The following is a 26,080-nucleotide window of genomic DNA, read 5'->3' on the forward strand; positions in this document are numbered from 1 at the left end:
TCAAAGAATCGTTTCAAATATTTGTCAACTGACAAAGTATTTAGTGCAGACAGAAGAATGCACACACAATAATATGGAGTTTAACACTGTCAAAACCCACACACCCCCAACATTAATGGATCGTGTTTAATGATCTTGTAGTTTCAGCTATCCCTTCACTGCAAGCTGAGTACCAAGAAAACACTGCCCTAATTCCAAATTTATTACAAATTAAGCATTACTCTAAACACTAGCTGTTCCACTAGGCAGGGCTGATTAAAGTTTAAACAATGCAAGCTCTGAAGCTTTTAACCCACAAACTGATCACTCTCTGCTACTATATAATCACTGTGGCTCCGCGACATGCCACGAACCCCTATACTTTGCAATATCAGTCTTCTGCAAGCATTTTGAGAGGAATGAACCTGAGTACAGATAGCTCCTCTAAGTCAACAGTAAGCACCAGTTACAAGCTCTTCTCTCATCAGAGCCACAGGCAAGGCACAGGTAAGGTTACCAGGTCTGTCTGGAGCCCTGCTCTCAAAGTGCTGCCTGTTCTCTCCAGCCTGTCCAAGGGCTCCAATTCCTGCCGGCTCTTCTCCTTGCCCCTCCAGGCTCAACACAACCAGGGAGACAGCAGCATCCCACCTGCATTTAAACCATACAAGTCAAATGAACACACACACACACCTTTTACAACACAAGTTACACTCTATCCCTGGCATCCAGGCTTGCTTTGAAAGGCTTGCAGCTCCCTTTTACCTTCGACTAGAGCTATAACTCTACAGCTTCACATTTCACCTGTGATATAGCAAAGGATTAACCTTATATGACCTAAGAAAACCTGAGATGTGTATCTCATCAACAACAGAATCTAGAAGTATGGTACATATAGCAGGTGAAGCAACTAAACACGAAAACCTTCAACCGCTGTTTTAACGCAGCCTCGCGTCCTGGAAAATGTCTTAAGACCAAGGCAGAAGCTGCACTGCACTTTTCAGAGCAGGAGAAAGGAAGAGGAAGGAACAGTTTACACAAAGTTATCAAATTGCAGGCTCATAACCAGTTATTTCCCTTCATTTATTCAAGTGTCTTTCAGTGGAATTGCTCCGCAGGAGGTATTCAGTAGGAAAGAAAGACACTTGAGACTACTATCCTCACCTTTGTTTTTGTGAAGCGAACTACATTATCATTTACTGATCTTATTCTAAGCACACTGGAATTAATTCTATAGTTGCTCTTTGCAAACAAACCCCACACAACCTCAACACTGGATTTCAGGCCTTTTATTTCTGGAAAATAATTAAAATAAAATCAGAAAATGAATAGTGCTGTCACTACAGAGAAGTTGATAGGCTTCTCAAAATCGGTTCCTTACAGTCTGCTTGCCTGCTATGTGAAGCAGAAAGCAAGGACTATTCCACTGTTCCATGCAGCGCTACAACACGTGCTACACTCAATAGCAATAATGCACCTGCAGTGTTTTCTTTCACATCCAATACTGAAATCCAATCCAGAAAAGACCATTACATCTGTCACACAATTTAAGAAGATGCTTAAGACTACATAGAGTATGTCTGGATGCAAGAACCTTATTTCTTGAGGCCACTACACACAGCCTTAAGAGGAACATAACCAAAGCCCTTTCAACTTGTGTTTCAGTGTCTCAGTACATCTTATTTTTCCAGGGAAGGAAGCTATTAAAAAACTAAGCCTTTCCTTTTACCTCACCTTGCTAACAAGAAATTCAACATCTTATAAATTAAAGTGCAATTAAGACTTTGCAGTCTCCCAGTGAGCACTTTGCACTTCAGCATAAGCAGGGCTGTGCAAGGGGAAACCTGTTTGCTCAGTATCGTAATCTCTGATGGTGTCAAAAGATGCCTGTTATGTCACATAACAAACAAGTACAGGCAAGCATGCAGTGATAATTGTGCAGAATAAGCTACGAGGATCCAACATTTTACAGCTAGGGGCAAAGAATTCAGGGGGATTTCCAGCTATGCCTTCACCTTTTGCCAGTGTTTCTTCAGTATCTAGCGGCCCCAAAGGCACTCCTTCACTTCTTGCTTCCAGTTTGTTTTGAACTAAGTTGGAAGCCTTTCACAAGTTGTTCTTCAAACTGCCTCATCTGTCTCATTGTTTTTACATAAGAATAACCAGCAACTCTAAACTTAGCATTTTCTTCAAATAGACATTTCAGCTGTTTGAAACACATGGGTTTGCTTTGAATTATTTCCTTAACCCTCCTCTTCACCAATGACTTTTCTGCTGCATCACTGTCTTTGAGAAGCAGTAACAGTTTTGTTAGGAGCCCCAGTAAATATAACATTGGCATTATCTCCACATCCCTGCAAGGATTCCATTCTTCAGCATGCCCTTGGAAGTCTGGAGGTTTTCAATAAACTCCTGATTTTTACATGAGCAACCTTTTTGAAAAATGCACCCAAAAGTATTTATTATTTATGCTCTCTTTGCTCACAACACAAGTTTTAATCCAAGTGCTTTACTCACTATTACGGAGTGGCTCTGAAAGTCATGTCCTGAACCAGAATCAGCACACAGCTCAGGATCAAGTCAAGGCTTACAACATCTGTCTTCTTCACTAGCTCTTTGGTGAGCCAACCACCGATCACCTAAATGTGTACTGGGAACAGTGGAAGATGCTGATGCAATGTCTATCTAACCTAGAGAGGATACATGAAGTCACTCACTGCTGTCACATTTCCCGCCCACATCGCCTCTCTGCCATCCACATGGGGTGGGAAGACATGGAGCAATACAGTCCTCGTCCTGCTCTTGCTCTGCCCTCACGCTTTTAGACCTCAATTTTCAGTTCATAAGGACTGACTGGATGACACAGTTTGCTTGTTAATTTGATCTGAAAACGTTTTCTTCAGCATGTTCCTTACCCGTTCAGCTGTGCCTGTGTTATTTTGTGCCTGCCCTATTACAGAGTCCTACTAACCACACTGTTCTAAAATGGGACACTGATAGAACTCATTTATCCAAAATTTGCTGAAGTATTCCAGGTTCTACCTTATTCTTCAGTCTTCTAAAATTTGTCTTATCCCAGGACAGATGCCCTTTGTAATATATGTGTACCTCCTACAATACACCTAAGACCTATTTTTCCCTTCACCAACTGGCGGCCTCCGTCCCATTAAAATTAGTTGTCACCTCCTGGTCAAGTTAATTTAGTGTAACCATAATAAAGTTGTGCTGACTGCCAGTTCTGACAATCAACCATTTCTCCACTATTTCTTCATTTGCATCTTATTACATGGGATAAAGACAGTGTGTATAACCAAAACCACATCAAAATAGTTCAACTGATAAAAGGGTCACAGATGAGGCTCATGGCACATGAAACAATAATGAAATACTATAAAAGGGCAGCACAATGCACTTTATGTCACTCATGGAGTTTCTGCTGGCAGAAATAGTGGGGTTTTTTCCCCAGAACTGAGTGTTAGGAAATACAGGGCTGTGGTTCCTACTCAGTCCACCTTTGTTTGATACGTTCTAGCTGATACTTGTTTCAGTATTCTGTAAAGAGCCCTTACGGTTCCGGAGAGCTGGGTCAGAGTCAGAGAAGGGCTGAGGCTGGGAGGGAGCCCCTGTGACCGCCCAGCCCAGCCACTGCGCTCACACAGGCTCAGCAGGAGGAGGTTGCTCAGGCCCGTGTCTAGGCAGGTTCTGAACATCACCAAGGATGAAGCCCCCACAGCGGTTCTGGGCAACCAGCTCTGGTGTTTGTCCCCCACACCGCAAAAAAAAACCAACCTGTGTTTTCTTCTGTTCAGATGCAACCTCATGTGCTCCAATTTGCACCCACTGCCTCTTGTCCCATGAAGTTTTATTACTATTTACTGTGTCTTCTAGGACTAGTACAGGGCTACGATGTTTACCATAACTAACTCTTTGATTTCTGATGGTTCTTTAGAAAGACAAAACTGAAATTTCTCACTAAACCACGTCAGAATAATTATAAGGAGAAGGAAAAAAGTGCATGAGGAAAGCAAACATCGCTGTTCCAAGAACACACACTTGCACAGGATTTAAAGAAATGCAAATGCAGTTCTTAGGAATGGCACAATTCCACAGTTTTCAGCTGATTATAATGCAGCCAGTATATTAACCCCACAAAAAGTTAAAAAAAAAAATCTCATCTTCTTTCCTACATCAGATTGTTCATCCTTTAATCAATCTGAATTACTGTGTTTCTTTCCTGCTACGAGTGTATCTAAGAATAAAAAGCACTTGCCACAATCCTAAATAAACTAAATTAGCTTAATACCCATTTTCTTTTGTTATTCAATTTTCTATGAAGGCAGGTCACAACCTAGAAATCCTTCTACTACTGTATTAAGCAGTTAGACGAAGTGTCTTTAGCTAATGGCAGTGTCCTTCTGCAGCTATTCACAGCAGAGTATCCAAAAATGGGCACAAGCAGTAAGAACACACCATTCCAAGTAACTATTATGACATCAACGTTATATTAACATTCATTATTTCATTAGAAGTTTCAGATTGGGATCGCACATGAAATAAGAAGGGCAGCTTGGCAAACTGAAACCCCGCAGGTCCACAAACATGCATTTTTACTCAAAGCAAGCTTGCTTTTGTGGAATGAGTCTGGCAAATTACATACAAATTAACTTTCAAAACGCCAGGCCATGTTTATTTGTGGAGGATAATGACGTTTCCTCTCCTTTCATAGGTATCATTTGTTAAACTGGTTCCTCCAGGAGATCAAGTAACTCTTCTGTCCTAAAAAGGTAACAAGAGCTGTTTCATTTGCCTTGGAGCCCCAGTTTCTAGTTCCTGCCACAAAGATGATAATTTCAAATTACACTGCGTGTTTACAACAAGCCAATTTCCCTATGGTTCAATACACCAACTATTTATTTATTTACACACTAATGGGGAGATGACTGGATTTTGATGGTCTAATGTCTGCAGCCACAGAGGTTACAGTTACCAGGTAATCAACAAACCCCTGGCACTGGTAGTTTAAAGGCTGAGACTCCACGTCCAATTAGGACTCTATTAGCACTAAGTTCTCAAGCTGGCTCAAGAAATGCAACCGTCTGCTTGGTAGCAGGGAGAGAGAAACCACTGTGATAGAAGTTAACTCATTTAGACAACGAACACCTTTGAATGAAGGGCTTTTCCCCCCACCTCTCTTTGCATGATCATATGTTGGAATAGTTAAAATGAAAGAGTTATGTCTTAGAGGAAGCACTCAACAGTGTGTAATGTATATTATGATGATTCTAATCAGCTCGATAGGATGGGAAGAGCAACCAACAAGAAAAACATTTATTGTTATGATTCAGAATGGAGCAGAGGAAAAAAAAAAATGTATTCCCTAACTCCCAACAGGTCTCATTATTATTACAACAGATTGAAAGAAATGCAGGTCAGTCTCATTAAGCAAACTGAATATACACTAATATTCCTAATTGTATCCCAAATGCACCAGTTAATATCTATTAAGCATGCAGTCAATATTTATCTGGTTACGATATGACGATTTGGATGAGAGGAGGGAGGAGTACGACAGCTTTGAAGTAGTTTCCTTAAAACACATAAATACACACTAACAATATTGGTGTTGTCACATTAGTTTCATGTTTAGTGGCAAACCAAGCACATCCAAGCAGATTTAATCTATTTAAAATAACAGTCTACACAGAATACCACTCTTGCCACTCTGTAATAACTGAAATATACACCAGCAGGATTTCTAATATAATTAGCTGCACTTTTAAATTGAATTGAAAGCATCTCATACAAAGATGTGTCAGATCCCACAATCACTCCCAGCCTGAATTATTCAGAATAGCACCATACAAGACACAAAACTATATTTTACTCTATATCCTCTCTCCCAGATCTGGGACCTGAGCGTGGAACCAGAAATACAGATGCTATTCCCCAACACAACAGTGATACAAACATAGCAAGGTTATCTCAGGAGCTTGAAGTAGTAATATACAAAGTAGAAGATAGTTAAATTTGTGATCTTTTAGAGCAGTTTTGCAGCTAATAAACCACTTTGTTCCAAATAAAGTTATGTAAAAATGTACTACCGTCAAAAAGGGTCCCAGCCTATCTTTCTGTCCTTTCCCCTATCAACACAAGTGCTTGTGGTGCTGTAAGCAGCTGCTAATGCAGCATGCTGCCAAATCAGTTATGAACCCTAAAAGCTTGGGGTTTTTTTAGCTTTATCAGCAAGATAGCACATGCAAATACTGAACTACGTAACAGCAGCATAAGGCAGGTAAAGACAGTGAATGGCCAGGTATAAAAGTGTGACATTCTCTTTTAGCGGAAGAATAATCTCAAAGCTCCTCAACCTGCTTGTGAAACCACACGCTAAGGGAGTACTTCAAGCAGTAAACCTGCACCTTGCCCTCTTTTGCCCCCAGCCACTTAGTCCTACCCAAATACCTTCCTTTATGCCAGTACAAATATTTGTGTGACCATGGAGTTAACTATACCAAGGAATTAAACCAGTGGAGGATTAAACTGGCAAAACCAACTGGTTAGTCAGAAAGAGATTCTCTCATCAAGCAGAAAGTAAGCAACTGCCAGCAAAAGGGAGAGAGAAGTGTGCAGTCTGTGGCAGACGGAAGGCTGTGAAACCTCTTTTACCATCAGCCTACGCTTATACTGACTGTGAAACTACAACCTTCATGGCTTAGGTTATGTTTTCATAATTGTGATAGTGCTTGCTGGTAGTGTTTGAGACCTCAGGGCAACTACAAGGGGAGCCTCAGCCATGTGTTCCACTTACACCAGCTTTAATGAATGGTCCCTCTCCTTTCTCTTCGCTCCCATCTCAGTAGTGCTTCCTCAGATGCGCGACACAAACACTTGTGCAGTTTCACGGCAAACAAGTCTAGGGAATTAATCTAACTTGACTCGCTTTTGGGAGAGAGACAAAGGAAGAGGGAAAGCTTCCAGTTGGATCTGTTCATCTCTCTGGTTCACTGCTCAGCAACCCAAACCACCATACTTACACAGCACACGACGCAAGAATGAATAAGTAATGAATACTTTTCCTAACACTGTTACTGAACAAATACTCCTGGAACCACAGCCTACACAGCGTTCTGGAATGAAGTGAATTCCCAACTCATAACAATTTCACATGAGGTCATCTTAACGGACACTTGCACCTCAAAAAAATAAAGTGCATCCCAGTTAGAATCAGATCTTATTTTTTGGAGAGGGAGAACATGTTTTGGCATGAAAGAGTTATGCTCTCCTATACAACTGCTCTTTCTAAAGAGACTACCAGGGACCCTTACAAGAAAGTTTTAGCTATACTACAGCTGTTTATTCCAACTGCAACAGGTAAGTAAAGCTCATGCTCCAAACTGAACTATGTCAGCAGCTGGCAATCTTTGTAACTGGGCCCACATCTGACCTGTGTCAATAAGGTCCAGCACACTATAAGGAGCTATAGGAAAAAGACCTATCACAGAACTTTACGTACTTGGTATATTTGCTACTAATTCAGTTTTTCATTTTCTTGCCCTATATTAGTTTTGCCTTATGAATTAGCAAAATTGAAATAAGCATTTAAATAAGCCTGTATAACAGTCAACTTTAAACAGAAATTTATGCCATTGTAGATCTTTGTTTTAGTAAAAAAGCATTAACGGGATTAGCGCAGAGCTGAGTTAAACAGCCTGATCCTTTTGACCACAGTCGCACACAGTGGTTTAGGTAAGGCTCTTATCTTTGACCAGCTTCACTTCCTTCTCAAGCAGAAGCCTGGTCTTATTTCTGGCAAGACAATGCAAAGCTGTATTTTAAAAACACCTCAAGGACGTAGAAGTTGTCACACATACACACATCATTTGGCTTTCCTGAAAATACAAAAGGCCTTACCTAGCCTTATGTAACATAAGACAAGCTATTGTTAGCTTCCATATGGCATAAAACGGCAACCATACATTTGGAAGGCCATTAACAAAATCCACATGTGAAGAAGTGTGTTAATGAAATTTGCGTATTTGGCCACAACTACCTTATGTTAACTCTTAATATATACTTCAGCTTATAGTGTTGGCCTACTTTTGATTACTCGACCAGTAGAATATTCAAACAGGAGAATGACATGTCTATGTGCATGAGATAACAGTGCGTAATGCTTTCGAAGATGCTTATTACCAATACTAAATTACATGGCCCAAAGACTGCAACCATTTCTATTCCTTATTAAAACCAGCAACTTTCTGGAAGTTTTTTAAAGAAAGGAGGAAAACCCCAAGAAATAAGTGCTGTGACAAGTGCTTGGCAGACACAGCCACACGCTGCTGCAGAGCCAAATGACTTGCTCATATATGGTCTTCCTTTGCATTCCCAAGACTATTTCTTCTCTCTCTCAGTGTCTGGGAACCAGGCAGAAGACAAGTCCTTATAGGGCTGGAGATAACAATCATCACCTTGCTTGTAATAATGATACAAAATGCTGTTCTTAAAGCAGTTACCAGCAGGACATCTCTTAAGCAGCAATAGGAGGATAACTCATGCAGTGAGGGTTAACTGTCCCTTACATAAAACGATGGAAGTGTTCACTGCTCTGAAGATCTTGCTTATGCAAACTGGAATAAATCTTCAATATAAAGAAAACTAAATGATCCTGGAAGTGGAGCAAGGGAGTTTATGGGAAGGTCAGATCGCAAAGGACTAGTGTTAGACAGTTATTTACCCTTTTACTGGATCTATCATATGATGGATCATTTACCATAATACCTGCTATTACTAAACTAGCAAACAGCACTTCATTGCAGAAGAGGTCAATTGTCTGGGTTGACAAATCCATGAACCATAAGAAAATCACCTGTAAACAAGAACAATCACAGGCACATTAGAAAAAGAAAATAATTAGGCAAGAGGATTTCAAACCCCCAGCTGAGTACACATAGGAACCTGCTTATATTTGGTCAAACGTGAGCATACTACAGGCAATAAGCAACTGAAAGCTGACTGTAAGCCATGTAATTGTAGGGTAAATGACTGGTATGCATTTACCATATGAATATGTATAATGCATAGCATGAGTTAGCAGACAACATGAGACTGGAAGTCAGCAAATCCAGAGTTTTATCTGTGATCACTGTGACTTGGGTGACTTGACACAATTATCTTTGTAGTCTTCCTCATGTGTGCAGTGGGGTTAGTCCAGAAAACTCTGCTCCTCAGCTGAAGTGCAAAGTCTAATTTACACGCCACGCTTGAGGCTACAGCAGCTAGGAACTGCGATGACAATCAAAGCAGTAACTCATTCTATTTTACCAACAATTTATGCCTCTCTTTACAGCTGGTACAATTAGAAGTACTAAAGAAAACATGCTGTTTATTAACTAAAAGAATTTCTCCCCTACCTAGTTGTATCACAGCCAAGGACAGCAGCTCCTTTAATCCTTCATTTTCCACTTTAATCCTTCCTTTTCCACTGAAAATCCTTCCTCCTTGCATAGATGCAACATCAGAACGAATAATAGAGGACTCTAGTGCCTAACTCTACAAGTAAATTTTCAAGTGTTATAAATGCTTCCAGCATTTAGTGTCTGTACCAGCACTACCATCCGTTCTAAACAAGTCGATTTGCTCTGCAGTTAAAAACAGCTTAAAATATTACATTCTGCAGCAATTCACCAAGCTTGAAAATTGTATGGAAACAGCACTGTAACACTTCAACTCCCACTCTACAACATGAGGGAGTGCAAATACATTATTGCTGGGACACTAGAAATGTGTGGCTAAGAGCAGTACTAGCAAAGCAGGACTCAGCGAGGTAGGCAAAGAACTGAACTGGAAGGGGCATGGGAAAAAAAGGAGGATGGTGGTTGTCATGTTCCTTAAAGTGGCAAAAAATTTACAGGCTCTCTTCTTTACATCAAAGCAGCTCAAAATCTAGTGACAGCTATCTCACCCACCTTAACTAATTCAAATGAACACCTGGATAATACTGTCCTTACTACGTACAGATCCTTTTAGCACCTAAAGGGGCCTACAAGAAATCTGGAGAGGATAAGACAAGGGAGAACTGCTTTAAACTGAAAGAGGGTAGATTCAGATTAGGTATAAGGAAGAAGCTCTTTACCATGAGGCTGGAATGGGTTGCCTGAAGCAGTTGTAGATGTCCCATCCCTGGCAGTGTTCAAGGCAAGGCTGGACAGGGCTTTGAGCAGCCTGGTTTGGTGGAAGGTGTCCCTGCCTGTGGCAGGGGGTTGGAACTGGATGATCTTTAAGATCCTTTCCAACCCAAACCATTCCATGATTCTGTGGTCTGCTACCTTCACCGAATTTTTAAATAGACTGTTTCTTACCCTTTGATGTGTGAAAGGTGCTTAAAGTGAACTCACATTCTGGTCATGCATGTACAAGACCACAAAAGTAAAGAATGGTAATGAAACTTTAAAGAAAGTGCCCGTAAAGTCTCATCACATTGCGACACAGGCAACAATCTCAGTGGGTCCAAAGGTCTCCCATCCTGCTTCCTGCACACACTACATGTCTGTGACAGAAACCAGTCAGCAAAAATGTTAAGTTAGCCTGACTTATTAAGAGAGGAAATATTGCTATGAGGAGTCCAACTAGCCCTGCAAACTCTATATGCACAAATGCTGTCTTCTGCTTTAAGCAGAATTACCCTGTGCTAGGTTAACATACAGCAACACTTAGTAAAAGAACCAAACCAGCAGATGCTTCAAGAAAAGAGAATTCAACAAAACTAGAGAGAGATACAATGCCTTGGCTTTTGAATTTGACCACAAGGCCAAGCTAATACCTTCGTGCTTTTGCTAAGCTAAAAACTGTTTTAACAGGGTTTTTTTTATCCCTTGTTTCCTTTTGAAAAAGCATGGGGTTTTCTTTGTAGAATTTCCCTAGAAATTTCATGGGGAACAAAAAGGACAACACATACTCTGCCTAGCAAGATAAAAAAAGGAAGTTACCAAGTTGTGTAATACTCTAGATTTCCGTAGCCAGGACTCCAGAACTCTATCTCCAGGACTACAACACCTTTTGCCAGTTCTGCTATCACACAGTAGGGACATACTTGGTTGGGGCTTTTGATGGTTTGATTATCAAAGTTCAGGTGCACCTATACCAATACAAATACAACATTTCATGTAGCAGTATAAACTGCTACTACACAGTACTGGCCAGCCTGCAGATCCTTAGTCTCATGCAGCCACAAGCAGTTCAAACACAATGCTTACCCTCAAGTTTCACCACAACTACAGAGCTGTTTTGGTGTGGGCATGGGGTAACCTGAACCCCACTATGGGAGCTGCAGAACGTCCGGGACTGCAGGCACCAGGTCATCCAGAGACAAAGCTGCAAAACCCATGGTGCAGCAGAGCAGTGGGACAGCTGGTGACCACCATGCTTCCCACCTCCCAAACGTTCCTGAAGCTCACACTCCCACCAGCTATGTGAAGTATGCACTGCATGCCTCTGCACTCGCTCATGTTAACATGTTGGTATGCAGCTCCTTAGGTTAGAAAAATTGGCCACCTCTTGTCTATAATGCTTAGGCTACATATTTCTACTGCAGACCTAATCTAAGTCTATGGCAAAACAGAATTTAACAAGAAGTCTACTACATTACTTCAGGAGTGACTCAGAACTGCCACCTGACTCACTAACTCTGCAGCAAGCACCACTCTGGACTTGAGCCATCAGAAACCTCTGCCAGTTAAAGTGAGTTTACTGTTATAGAGCAAACAAGTTGAGCACAGAGGACTGCATTTATTATCCAATTCTTTTGTTTGCTTTCCAATTCAGTTTTGACCAACTGGGGAAAAAGAACTCATACAGGTGAACACCTAAGGAAAAAAAAAAAGTGCAAAGCCACCTTCTGAATCTACTAACACAATGTGAAATGGAATTTATTCCAGAAGAAATAAGAAAATGCAGATGTACACCTTCTAAACTACAAGCTAACCAGAAATGCAATACAATTCCACACATTTGAAGAACTCTGACACACACTGCAATACCTGGGAAAAAACTGGAGAGTAGAACTAGTTTAACATCTATTTAGGAACTGCAAGAATAAAGCCTAGGACAAGCAAATTTTACCAGGCACAGAGAGGCTTTATTAGTTACTTGGTTTACGCCCGACACTTACTCACAGCGCCCAGTTAGAAACAAGGTATTACTGTTCGGTTGCAACTATTCGAGGCACTTAAAATAAGGGGGCAGGGGGAAGTTACATTAGCAACTAAGAGCAGGGAGGTTAACAAAAAGGGAGAACAAGACACAAAGTATCTTGTCACACCTTAGAACAGTCTAATAACGCTATCACACAGACTTCCCAACTTTCACATATAATAGGATCACCCTTCAGTATAAAAAATAACTTTCTTATGCACAAAACATGCAGATCCATACTTTTGAGTTACTAGAAAATGCTATGATATAAATAGAGGTGATTCTATGATTCTAGTGTGCAAAGAATTATGAAGCAGAATTGAGCTAATGAACTTTATTGCTCAATTTCTACCACGCTGCAGAAAACATAAATACCAAACACTTCAGTAATACTAAATACAAACTGTGTATTTTGCAGTTGTTAACTTATTAAGCTCTAAAACTCTGAAGACTTTTAATAGGTTACCATTTTTACTTAAAGTAAAAGTAACCCACAAACACTGAAAAAAATAAATAGTAGCTTAACTATGTACCATTGCTTACTGAACTTTCACACACCACAAAAACCTGCAAACTGTTGAACAGAACTTCACCTTGACACGTCTCTGACCTAACCAAGCTCTCAGCTACCTGAGGCCCAAATAAGGATAAAAAACCCAGCTGAATTAGTTCAAATTCTAAGATGATAAGTATCAGCTGAATATGGAACTCAGATGCAGAGATAACGACCACTACGAAGCTATCAAAGTTCAAGCTAGCAAAATTTCAAGCTACTTGCACATTTCCAAAATCCCCATATAATCATATTCCTTTCTTAAGGAAAGAGAGCTTCTAGTTAAAGTTCAGTATGTTCCTGCCACAGCATCAGCAGTTATTTATGAGGCAGATAATATCGCTTAGCCTCTTCTGTGAAGGATATTGTCAGTCATGGCCTTAAGACAGAAGACATTATGACAAATCTGCACCACGCACAATGGGACTATTGATTTTGATGTCTCTAAATACTATTTACTCTGCAAGCTCCACTTTGCCCTTATTCCCCCCCTTTTTTTAAATACACAATCTGCTTTATTTGGATAATGCTACTCTCAGAAACTAAAGTTTATTCAAAAAACATTTTATATTATTTGAAATGTCCACTTCTTGCACCTGTTTTGGAAAGAAAATGTTTTTTCCAAACCAGATTTTGATGTACTGTTTGGCTTAACAACATACGAAATATCCTTAAAAGTAAAATCCTTTTTTTTTTTAAAATCCTTTTAAAATCCTTTTAAAAACCAGTGGCAGTGTTATAAATCTATAGTGATCATTAATCCTACACAAATGAAAGTACACAAGCAAAGCTTATTAAAATCTGATATCCCTAAAAGTGCCCTTTTAGGTCCTGGAACTCAAGACAGGTTTATTTGGGTTGTTCTACTATGTACTTCATATGTCACATTATTAAACCTACTTCAGCAAGGGCTGACTTTGCATGCAAGAAGCTGCAAAAAATAAGCAACCTCCTCAGGAGAAGTCTAATTGACAGTGGTTTTTAAATGTCACCTGATTCTTGACCTCGAAAAGTCTCAGTGTCATGGTTTAAGCTCGGTCTGGTATATAGCACCATACGTAAAATCACTTACTATCATAAATAAGCTGCCATTACTCTTCAGTTTGCTGTCTTTAAGCATATATATAAAGGAAGTCAGTTTACGAACTGCTTGGGGAAACAAAACTAAAGAATATTCAAAATGGAACCTCGAGTTTGCAAGACTCGCCCTTTGACTTCCAAGGCTATTACTTCATGTCATCTCATTTGGTATATACCAATCAACAGACTTCCAGACAGATATTCCTCTAAGTAGAGCACAATTCATGAAAAAGCGCTCCAAGTTTGCCCCTGAAGATTTGTTATTTAAGGAGACAAAAGAATCTTTGTTAAGTTCTCCACCATATCAAGTTTTTCTCATGCCAAAAATAAAGGAGTGGCCGAGAAACGCAACAGTAACGTCACGTTCTCAAGCTGCAACACGGTGATCACGATAACCAAGACTGAAACCAAGTCTGAGGTGGGAGGAGGTTCTAGTCAAGGAAATAAACTTGCAAATATCTCAGCTATTTCAACATCTAAGGGGTGGGATAGAGCATTTCAGTCTTCTACCATGAAGGCCCAGGGGTGTCAATGGCAATAGGGACCTGTCCTTAGAGAGAAGGAAAGCACTTAAGAAAGCACGTGGTGACTTTGGAAGCATTCTGAAAATTTACTGCTGTACAGGTGGTTCTCTTCTCCCGCCCTTCGAGAGGCTTGTGCTTCTTCCTAAGGGGCCTATGGGCCGTGGCAGCAGCCAGCCCAGTACAGTTAGATTTTAAGGGCTCATGTAACCAAAAGGACACACTCTCCCCGGGACCCTGCCAAAGAAGGGGGTACCCAAAGAAGAACCACAGATCGCCAAGAGCTGGAAGGGCCCAGATGAGCCCAGGATGGGCGGGAAAGCTGCCAGCCATAATGGAAAGGCCACAGACTGCCTATAGAACAGCCCCTGTCTGTTCGGAGGGGCCAAAACCGCGCCGGGAGGACGAGCCGGGGGCCCCGCCGGGCAGAGCCCCGGGGAGCGGGGCCAGGGCGCGGGGGTCAGCTGGGCACGGAGCGGTGTGAAGCGGCCACCTCAGCAGGGGGAGGGGCAGCGGCCATGTTGTGAATGGGGCGGGGGGAGCACGGGCCCGGCTGAGGGACCACGACCGAGCCGCCCCCCGGCCCCCCGCCGCTCCCGCCCGCCTGCGCCCCGCCGTACTCACGCCTTGTCCACCAACTCCCGCACTTTCCACATATTCAGCATGGCGCCGACCGCCTGGAGACCTCCCCGGCCTCGCCGCCCTCCGCCGCCGCCGGCCCCAGCAGGCCCCGCTCGCCACGCTCCGGGCAGCCGCCGCCGCGCCGCCGCCGAGCCAGGCCCGCTCCGGGCAGCCGCCGCCTCCGCCAACCGAGGGACGCGGCGCCGCTCCCGGAAATGGAGGGTGCCGTAGCCGCAGGGCCTGCCGGGAGATGTAGTCTTCCCGCCTGGGAGGCCGGGCCGCCTCGCAAAGTCTGATGGGAGGCGGGCGCGGAGCCTGCTGGGAATATTAGTCTCCGGTGGAGGACACCTCCTCTGCGCGCAATGGCTGCTGGGAGTTGTAGTGCGGTCGCCTTCCCTGAAGGGAGGGAGGAAGGGCGGCGGGATGGGCTTCGTGGGGTCTGATCTGGTCTGATCTGATCTGCTGTGGTCTTGTCTGACTGCGCCGTGAGGGCTCCGTACACATCATCACAAAGCAGTGGAACCAGGGATTTGAGTCCTTCTCAGTTTGGGGTGCTGGTGCAGCCTGGCTCTGACCCACCCTCACACCACGGCAGCGCCTAGCTCATGGTGAACTTCCTGACCCACAGACACGCAAGGCGCAGGAGGGAGGAAAGGCCATGCAAATACCTGGTTAAAGTACAAAACACAGGTGTAAAGCTGATGTCTGACTGGAATATGGTTTTATACCATGCTTTTATCGGGTGAGCTCATTTAAGAGCAGCATTCTGTCTGTATGACTGCCTGTTTGCACACGCCTGATCAAGGTGTATGGACTACAGTGAACTTTGAGTGGAATTTCCAGATTCCTCCTGCAAGCCAAGACTGGGATTTCAGCAAGAAATGTCATACGTGAAAGCGGATGAAAGGGTGCAGCCTGTGGGCTAAGGTAGCACAATCCATCCAGGCAGAGCACATGCAGGAACCTTGCCTCCACTTCTCAAGAAAGACCAAGTCTATTGACAAAAAGCCAAGGAACAATCACATACATTAAAGCTGCCTCTGGAGAATATTAACTGTTTTAACATACTTGTCAACAAGCATTGCAAGACCATCTTTAAATATTGCCTATGCAGGGTATTGAACAAGCACCACAGCTCCCTGGGTATAATAAAACCAATGAAGTCAGTGAAGTGATTGTCTAATCAGGATTGACAGATAGTTTCATTAAGTACATTTGCTTTTGTTCTCTATCAATTTGTTTTTGATGTGAGTTTTGAATGACCAGTCATGATGGGGGGATTTTCTTCTCCAGAGAAGTGGCAGTCTGTTGGCTATCTCTGTGCATGTGACAGGATGTGAACAGAATACTGGTTAGTCCATAATTTGTTCTTGATGTATATTTCTTGTTTGTGTGCTTGTGTCGTAAATAAACATATGCTGACCAAAGACAACACCCATCTGTAAACTTTTACTCAAAGGCAACATATATTTGTACAACTTTGCCTTTTATTTGTTTAGTCAGAGCAAGCAAAAAAAGGCTTGAGAAAGGCAGATTGCAACTGCACTCGCTGCTCAAATAACAGTCACCTCTTTTAAAAGTTGGTGGTTCTCTGAATTATCAGGAAAGCTAAACAGCTGACCACCTGCCTAGTTTCTGACATCCCCTTATATCATTTTACATAGGTACTTCCATGGTTTCTGTCTCCTGAACATCCCAGTGAAATCTACTTAAGTATAAGAACATCCTGAACAGATCATCAAATCCAGCATCCTCTCATTAGCGGTAGGAAGTATTAGATGTTCGTGTAAAGAACATAAGAACTGGTGAATGTGGATGGATCAATACCCAGGTACATCTTTCCCATTTGTATTCTTCTGTGGTTTAGAGACTTGGTTCTGGAGCACTGTTACTAAAGCTTTCTGCTTAGGAGCACTGGATGGACTTTTGTTTTAGGAATATAACTGACTGCTTTTTGAATCCCTTTAGATTAGCTTATACAACACCTTTGGTGTGGCAATGAATTCAATGTTAGAACTGTTGTGTGAAAAAATAGTTTCTTTTGTATGTTTTAAATCATCTGCTTAATAGCATTACTGGTTCCAGTATTATGAGAATTGGTATATAACAACTCCCTATTGCTCCTTTCCTTGTCAGTTGCACATTTGGAAATCTGTAGATTTCTTACTATACTGTTCTCTTCAGTGTGCCTATCACTTGCCTCATACTTAGTGTCTCCTTGTTCAGAAGTTGTGTCATACCCCTTCAATTCTACTGTAGGGTTTTTGAAACTGAAGGGGAAGAACCAGCACTGTGCTGTAGTGAAGGCACTCAACAGCTTAGTGATGTTTAATGGTGTTTTTTATTCAGCTCCCTTCATTAGAGTTCTTAACATGGTTTTTCTTTTTGAATACTACTGAACACTGAGATGATACTTTAATCTGCAGCACGACATCTGTGGTGACTGGTTGGTGTTCAACTGAACTCAGCACCAGTTTTGCAGCCCCCACAAGTGTGGGTCACACTGACATTTTTCTTTCCATTATGGGCTGGGAGGAGGGAGATCCTTAATTTCATATCATAACACCAGCAAAGCAAGCTGGGTGAGGCCTCTTGGTCTTTGATATCTGTCCTTTGTTTTTCTCTGTGAAAAACTGAGGACATCGGCCTTCAGGAGTAGAAGACAATGTTTATAATCTCTGTTTAAAGAAGAAATAATATTAAGTATAATAATTGGAGCTTGCAGAAACACAACGTCTTTCATTTGCTAGAAGTGTTGTTATTTTTAAATTTGGCTTCAGTCCATATTGGATCAAAATCAAATTCCTGATGAACTGCAAGTTCCCCAGATTCTGCTGTGGTGCAATGAAATTGATGTTCTTGCTAGTGCTGGTTTCCTTGAGCAGCTGCAACTAGCTCCCAGAGCTCGGAGTGCTGGAACAGACCTGCCACCTCACGATGGGCTGCAAGAAGCAGTTTCCAGAGCCAAGGCTCTAGACACACCTCAAGGTACACACACCCCCGAAGTCAGATCCACCCATTCCTTCCTATTTTCCCATCAGGGATGACATTTGAACTGAAACAGTCAGAGGGCAATAAGCCATCAGGATTTGGTTGATTTGTTTGTTTATTGTTTACAAATTGTTATTTCTATGTGAAAAAAAGAAATAGGAGTCACTGTAATCATACACTTCAGAAGAAGAATAGTAAAGAGAGAATATTTTAGATGTAGGCATAGGAGAAGAAAGAGGATGAAGCTGGAATTTAAAAGCAGTTAGGATTAAGGTGCATATCTTCTAAGCATTACTAGCTATGTCTGGATGCAGTAATGGGGCAAGGAGAGATGTCTGGCATTTATTGTCAATTTTAAGGTATAGTAAAAAGCAGGTCTTTATGTGACATTGAATGCAGCATGACTGACAGTAATTTTGCCATCCCCATTCTGTCAGCCACTGATAAAGTGCATGAGCATATGTATAATTTCTGAATGATGTGAAGACACTTTCTGGTTCATAAGTAGTTCCTTTAAAAGAAAGATCTGATCAGAGTAGGTAGAGGGTAATGCAGTTGCAAAGCAATGTAATATTCAACATAACAGGTAGTAGTTATAACGTATATCATGCAGAGGAACTGTACTTTATTATAATTTGAGTCATCAATTACAGGAGAAGCAGTTAGAGAAATTGAACTAATTTGAACACTGCAATAGAGTTTGCACCTGGCTATTCCAGAAGTTAATACGGGCCATTTGGTGCACAAAAAGTCTTGCACATTCCAAATGCCTGGAGAGCAATATTGTTGTTAATATCAACCATATTAATGCACAGTAGAGAGATGTCCCAGTCAGTGATTAATCTACAATTAAAGCGTAGGTAGGGGAAAAGAGGAATGTCAAGGAAAATCACATTGCGGCAGGGGAGGGAGGCAGTGGCACAGACTGAGACAAAATTTAAAGCAGGATTTGTTTTCATGATTTCATAAAGCTCCACTTTTTACCCACTTACACAGCTGAGGTCTGAATTTCGTAAAGCCTGTTTGTTCTAAGAATTAGTCAATAGGGCAGAAGTAACATTGAAATAACGTTGTCTGCTGGTAGGCTGGTTAGCATCCCAGGCTTTTCTGAACAATTGCAGCTTCTCCAAGTCCAAATCTGTCTTTCTGAAACAGATCCTATCCACACAATCATGTCATGTTACAAACAGAAGGGCACTAGGTGGGCTGTTTCAAAAACTGGCTTCCTGCTCTGCCACAGATACTGATACACAGATACTCTGCCTCTGGTAAAAGTGGTAAAATCCTCCTGTCACTTACATACTCTATAACTGCCTACAAAGCTTCCACCACTCAGCACCTGAGCCCATATCAAGCTCATATCAGAAGGAGAGCATCTTGGGGGCCAGGAAGTAAGAGGGAATATTGGCATCGAATACACCGTGTGGAAAATGTGGGGAGAGTGAAAAGGGGGAGAGTGAAAAGGAGGCTCTGCAGTGATTTATGCTGTTCCAGCTTTATCCCTCCTAACACTGCCCTCTTTCCCCTTGCACTGAGCTGTTACACCCATTTCCTAACATCCTTTGCATATCCAGGACCTGTCTGATTCAGTCTAAAGGAATGTAGGTAGCAAATGTCTTCAAAGTTTTTTAAGAAGTGAAAATGATCATATTTTAAGCATTTAGAGACTACAACCGCCCATGTTATGCTCATGGAAGACTGGGAGTGCCAAGCAGAGGTGACGACTTCTCTCAGAAGCTGGGAGGACAACTCTGCCACTCAGACAGCTTCTTCTGCCAGGATAACACTAGCAGTGTCTCACAGGAAGTCCCTGCAGGGAGGCTGTGTTGAATGTTAACTTCAGCCTGCATTCAGCCCTAGTGCTGCTTTCTTTTCTAGCCTGAAGAAATGTTGATACCATACTATGGGCATACTGTGGATTTTACACTGTCTCCTCACAATCTTGTGAAATACTTGAACCATTTCACTTGGATGAGGCAGAGGTGGTTAGTTCTCAAAGTGAATTACAAATGTATGCAAAATTCTTACAAGTTTCCTGAAAATAAACGACAGAATACGAGAGACCTTATTGTTTCTGGTCCTGAAAAAGTAGTGCAAGCTGAGTTCAGCCTTTAATGGAAAGCATTTAAGGTCAAGGTTCTCTTCTCAGGGTTCTCCATTGTCCAGTAGGCAGTAAATTCTGGCTTTTCCTGTGCCTAGGGCGTTCACAATGTTGCTCTTTGTTGTGGATTCCCTGATGTCTAAAAAGGGGTGAATTCCCACTGCCAAAATATTACCATTTAATTATCAACCAATGAACTATGAGACAAATGTCCCCAGGGAAGCAGTCTGCATTAGTTACACTTTTTACAGAGCTACTTGGGGGTTTTTTGGTTTCTCATTTTCTCCCACATTAGCAATTGGCAGTGTGTGCATGGCTCCAAATTAGGATGGAAATGTGGGGTTTGGAGATTGCCAACTAATGGCTGGTATTAGATGTTCTGAGCTTCCCTTCAGGCTGATGATGTGGCATTGTCTGACATTTCTTGGAAAGGCTTTGGAGCCATAGTATTTAAAATGTTCCCACTGTTAGAAGAGTATAGGGAAAACCCCTCTGAATTATGTCTTAATGTCACAGCTCTCTCTGCCATGCCCTTAGACACCTCCTTTAAGTGGCTGTGGTACTTTCCAAGGGAAATTTAGGAGTTTGTATTTGAGAAGTGATCCTCAGAATTCTCTTCTCTCAGATGAATCACGCATGATCTTTATTCTTCTCATAGAAACTCATCTTCAGATTCCTCAGTCTTTTGTTTTAGCTCCAGCATATTCTAACAATCTAGAGCCTGGGTTTGCTATTATGCGGCTGTTCCAGTAAGTTCTTTTGTCCACTGACAACAATCCATCTTTCCCTAGCATTTAAACTCTACAGGAGGAGAAGAAAAGGACAGGCCGCTGTCTGCTTTTTGTAACAGCCAGCCCCTGACATGTTTGTCTTGGTTAACAGTCTGGGTTTCAAGTTCCAAAATTCCTGTGACAGTGGCCAGAGTTAGAAAACTGGTAGCAGAACAGGGCTGAACCAGAAGCACATGCCAGACTAGTGAGGTCAGAATTCTTGGGTATGGTTGCAGCCCGTAAGTGTTCCCATTTGTTACGTTGTCAGTTTGACTGTAGTCCAAGTCACTCAGCTTTGTGCCAGATCCCAAGCAAGAAAGGTCTTGTTTGCCTGGTTTCCTAAGGATACAAAGCATATGACATCTTGCTGCCTCTGTATCTGTGTCTCTCGGTCCCCTTGCAATTTCTGCTGGGCCCATTTCAAACAAATTAGACACAGGGGTGGCAGGCTGGAGGATACGAAGTTATGTTTTGTGAAAATGCACAGCCATATGGAGAGAGATACCATTTGAATGCCCCTGAAAGCATGTAGTAGGAGTTGAAAGGCTGTAGTAAGAGTTCAATTGAATAGCTAGGAATCCCCTTGGAGAGCACTGTTACTAGTGTCCCTGCTTCTGAGGGAGTTTATTTGTTCTTACGCAGGAGAATGCAACCATGAGACACAAAACTACAGGAAAAGAGATCTCCTTTATTGCTCACTGAAGACCTTGTTCCTCTTTGGTCTGGCTGCTGTCATATATATTAACTAGTATCACAAATGTCATACATGTCCCATTAGATAAAGGCCTACCACGGCTTTCCATCAGCTGCGAGCAATGAGAGGACAGAATTGTAGTCATGCTTCCCTCTTCACACTGCTGAATAGCCCTCTACACAGGTGAAAGAAATGGCAAACCAAAATCATCTTCAAGCTACAGTCCAGGACAACTGCTCTTTGGTAAGCCAATAAAACATGGTTAATGAAATCACTGCAACTTTTTAAGGTCATACATATGTATTTTCATGGATGACAACACGAAAGCAGTGTTTGAATCACCAAAAATTAGTCTCATCTGGCTGGCAATTAAAACTGCCATGACAACATTTCACAGGATGGTCTTCAGATTCCTTTTTCAGAATGTTTAGCTGGACTTGGATTGAAACACAGTAGATGGAGACATTTTCACAGACTGGCAGGCTGAGACTTTCCAGCCTGGAATTATCCAGCCAGTTTCAGTCAGAGAAACTGGCTTTCTGTCTCAAAGTGGGAGACAATGCTTTAAAAATAAGGCTTTAAAAGCTGCTGTTGTCTGTTGGTGTTTTACAAAAGCAAACTGCAAGCACTATCACCAGCATAAAAGCTACTGACGTTTTAATGAATTAAAAGGAAAGTTGAAAGAGTGAAATCAATCTCAAAGGTGAAACCGATGAGGTTTATTGTCAAGTTGAAAGGAATGTCACATGGAAAAAAATACCGTAAATTAACAGCATGTATTCCTTGTGCTGTCTACAAGAAACAGATTCAATCCACTGGGTTTTAAGTGGTCATTTTCTTGCAGCATTGAGTAACCTTATCCACAGTCATTTACTTCAGCTCTTTCTCAGGATTATTTGCTACTGACCACCATCAGGTAAAAGACAGTCAATTAAACAGATTGATCCTTTCCAGTTCCAGAACTCTTTTGTGAGGTTCTCAGCAGCCCGTTCAGTATTGAATTTACTGTGTCTGGAACTTTCATTTCTGACATCTTAACAAAGTAAGTGAGAACAACCATCTACTCTTTCTCCGATCTTGAGGATAGCTTTGGTAACAAAGTGATGCTTATTTGCATCTGCCTGCATCCTTCTTCTGGCATAATTGCGAGACAGATGTAAAATTTTGCCTTGCATGCAGTACCACCCAGTAAAACAAGTATGCTGCACAAGACCATAATGCAGTGGCCTAGTTAATTTTGTACCACTTGTTCTCCTGCTTTCTTCATTTGCAATAGTTTCAATTCCTCTCTCATTCCCATTGGTGCAGCTTTTCTTTACTGTCTCTGCCTATGTCGTTAACTTACTACTTACCTTTGGATAAAGGCTTAGGGATGACTTGAGAGAGAACGTATTAGCAGCCCTTAAGCTTCAAGGTGCTTGTTCGTTGGAGTTCATCAGCTTAGGAACTCCTTTCTGTTTTAGAAGACAGGAACAGAAAAAGAGAGTATAAATGCTTCTAGCCTGAATAAAGGGTTCTGTTATTGGGAAGAGAGTAAAAAAAAAAGAAAAAGCACACAACACAAACAAAGAGATAAGAGCTCTAGAGAGGCTGGAGTTGTCAAAAAGCCTTCCCCATCAAACAGACTTCAGAGAGCCATAGCAGACGGATTTTCAGTACCAGTCAAATGTAGGAGTGTAGGAAGTTGACGTGCTGTCCCTTGGAGAGCCCTGGTATTGACAAAAGACATGCAAACCTGAGAAATGTACATTTGTGGAAAAATCCATCCTGACAAGTGACTGCACTTAAGTTGCCAAATGGACTTCACCCATGGGATGAAACTCAATTATTGTTGCACATCCAATGAAGCCATCCATGGAGAAAGCACATGGCCAACAAAAGGGAACCGTTCAGTAATCAGATCTTTCAAAAACTGTTTAGCTCTTTGCCACTGAGTACCTGCTGTTTGTGATGTGGACTTCCCCGCAAACCTGCTTGGTTAGAAGTGCTGAGCCATTCTGAGCTGTTCTGGAGCATCCTGCGCATCCTGCACAAGCCATTCAGAAGGATTTCTCAAATCCTTCTGAGATGTCTAACATGATGGTTTTTTCTATTGTGGTTTGTATTGAGGACATCTGAAGAACACTTTTGTATTTGGAGGTATTTTTACGGTACTGGCAGTAGGAGCTATTTAATGCTAAAAGGATTGTGTTAAATGGTTTAGTCCAGCAAGTCCCAGTCAAGACTCCATTAAGTAAGAAGTTTGCAAGCTCTAAGTCATTAAGGCAGCCTTCCATTTTGAGTGAGGAAGTGTCTAATGTGCAGCTGCTGCTTCGAGTTTATCCTTCCATACCAATATTTCCTAGGTGCCATCTCTCTTCTTTTGAGATTGCATTATTCTTTGCACAATCTGTGTACTTTTTATTTGCCATCTTCTTGATTTCAGCATGGCCACAGTTGTGATCAGGAATAAATCCTTCTCAGTGAAAGATCTATTTTGGGTCATTTTTATTTTCAGCTTCATAAATGAAAGCCAGCCCCAGTAACGGCATCTGAGCTGTTTGTTTTAGGATGCACCTGCACAGAGATTTGTTTCATAACAAAAACATCTTTGTGAAACCGAAACACTGCAACTGTTGTTTGCGAAAAACAGGCAACAGTGGCTGGCAACAGAGGCCTTTAAGAACATGGGTATTAGGTGCAAGTGTTTCATAAGTCCACTTATTTGTTATGGCCAAATATGAAACCTTTGCTTCTTTTACCAGCCATCTAGTTCTCTGCTGGGTCTGTCTGTTTTCATAGGTCTGTCATAGTGCTTTTTAGAAGATGTTGTTCTCCAGAATAAATTGAATATTCAGTTTTTCATGACAACTCAGAATTGCAGTTTCCCTCAGATATGTGAAACTCCAGTTCCAGGGCTGTGTGCACACAGATATGTGGACATGCACACAGACATCTGCCTTTCCACCCAGCAATAATAGGAAAAATGTCCTTGGGACTAAGCTGTACTTTTTTTTTTTATATATAAAATTTCTTTTTTACTCCCATTGTTTCAACCAAGCTTTTTTCATTATCCGTCTGCCTTTCTCTTTCTCTTCACAAGCTGGCAATTTGGTCTTGGAACATTCTCTGGGCTGCAAAGCTTTTCCTTATTCAGATTTGCAGGGAGAAAACATAGCACATCTATTTACACTGTCAGCCTGACATGAGTTCGAGCCCACCCTCAAGATGAGAGTTATCGGCGCTATCAAGTCAAGCAACAGTGATGAAGGATCAAGCATAAACCACCAGCTCTGCACCATCCCAGCCTCAGGGCTGAGAGTGGGAGAAAACTGTTGAGCACAGTTTTATTCATACTATATGAGTGGGTATAAACAGGGTGCTGGATTTAACTCAACAGTAGGTGTCCACAACTTGACTGTTCGGAAGATTATGTGAGTACTTTGATCTCGATCCATAGCCAACAATGCAAATGGAAATGCAGGGGGGCACATGGCCTAGAAAGCTTAAGTAAGTCCACTGTCAATCCTGCTCTTCACTCGACATAATCAGAGCCAAAGAGTGTTTAACATTTCTAGCCATTACATTTGCAATTTTACCTCAACAAAGTAAAAATTCTACATGCTTTGAAGAATCTCCTTGGGGAGCTGAAGAAACTGTCTTTGAGCCCAGTAACACATTTTCATAAAAACACTCCGTATTTGCTTCATATTTATGGCAAATCATCATCACACTCAACATCTATGTAGCAAAGCTGTCTCTCTATCTAACATTCTTTTCAGCATCTGTCTTCACAGATATAATGACTCAGCACAACAAGAACATAGCATGCAAGTCTACCATTAAGCAAATATTTTTCATTGTTTGCAGAATCCCTAGAATTCAGAAGAGGAATAGACTGGTATTTGAGCCAAGAAACATCTGAATGTCATGTAAAGTTCAGTTAATTATTTTCTAAATAGTCACCAGCACTACTCTAGCTTAGAGAAGGGTTGGACTGGCATTGTTGTGATCACACTGGAGCCTTTCAGAGGAGGCGAATGTTTGCTTTCGCTTCAGCCTGCTTAGCTTCACATTGTGACAAAGCCATTTCAGTAAAGGATACATTCTCGAAGACTTAGAAAAACCATGGCTGTGGTCTCTCAAAAATTGCACCATTGTAATTCCACGGAATCGGCTTAGTCCGATTAGCACTGTGCACATATTCCATGTGCTCTTCAGCCAGAAGTACGCAAGCCAGCTGTGGCCACAGCAAAATTCAAGTGAGCTGTGTCTTCCTTGTAATCTCCTGTATCTATGTTTATGGCAGCATAAAATAAAAAGGAAGTGCTGTTGCGTGTTTAGGGTCAAGGCCACAAGCCTTAAGCTTTCTGGCTCTGTCTGGGCTCTGTGACCTGTTCCAGCATTGCTGAGGGGATGGGCAGCTGAATATAAAAGGGTTGCTCCAGCAGCAATGAGTCAACTTTAGTGAGCAACCCCTGGACACACCTCAGCAGGTTTACTGCTCTAACGTCAGAGGTCCCAAAGGTAGCAAAGGATCACCTGATTTGTAGTTCAGGCTCCAAATCTTGAGATCTGCACAATAAGCTAGAAGGTATCACTTTG

The 26,080-nt window shown here is 41.8% G+C and overlaps 1 protein-coding gene across 2 annotated transcripts in view; it reads right to left on the minus strand.

The window, feature by feature from the left end:
• CLINT1 (clathrin interactor 1) overlaps nucleotides 1-15,183 on the minus strand; it is a 51,776-nt gene extending 36,593 nt beyond the window's left edge. For both annotated transcript variants that reach the window (XM_030503740.2, XM_030503739.2), the window contains exon 1: nucleotides 14,944-15,183. In XM_030503740.2, coding sequence (XP_030359600.1) covers nucleotides 14,944-14,984 — 41 coding nt within the window. In that variant the 5' untranslated portion in view covers nucleotides 14,985-15,183. The remainder of the gene's footprint in view (nucleotides 1-14,943) is intronic.
• Between the last annotated feature and the right edge of the window lie 10,897 nt (nucleotides 15,184-26,080).

Source organism: Strigops habroptila, chromosome 12 (genome assembly GCF_004027225.2).
Source record: "Strigops habroptila isolate Jane chromosome 12, bStrHab1.2.pri, whole genome shotgun sequence".
In the NCBI taxonomy this organism is placed as follows: Eukaryota; Metazoa; Chordata; class Aves; order Psittaciformes; family Psittacidae; genus Strigops; species Strigops habroptila.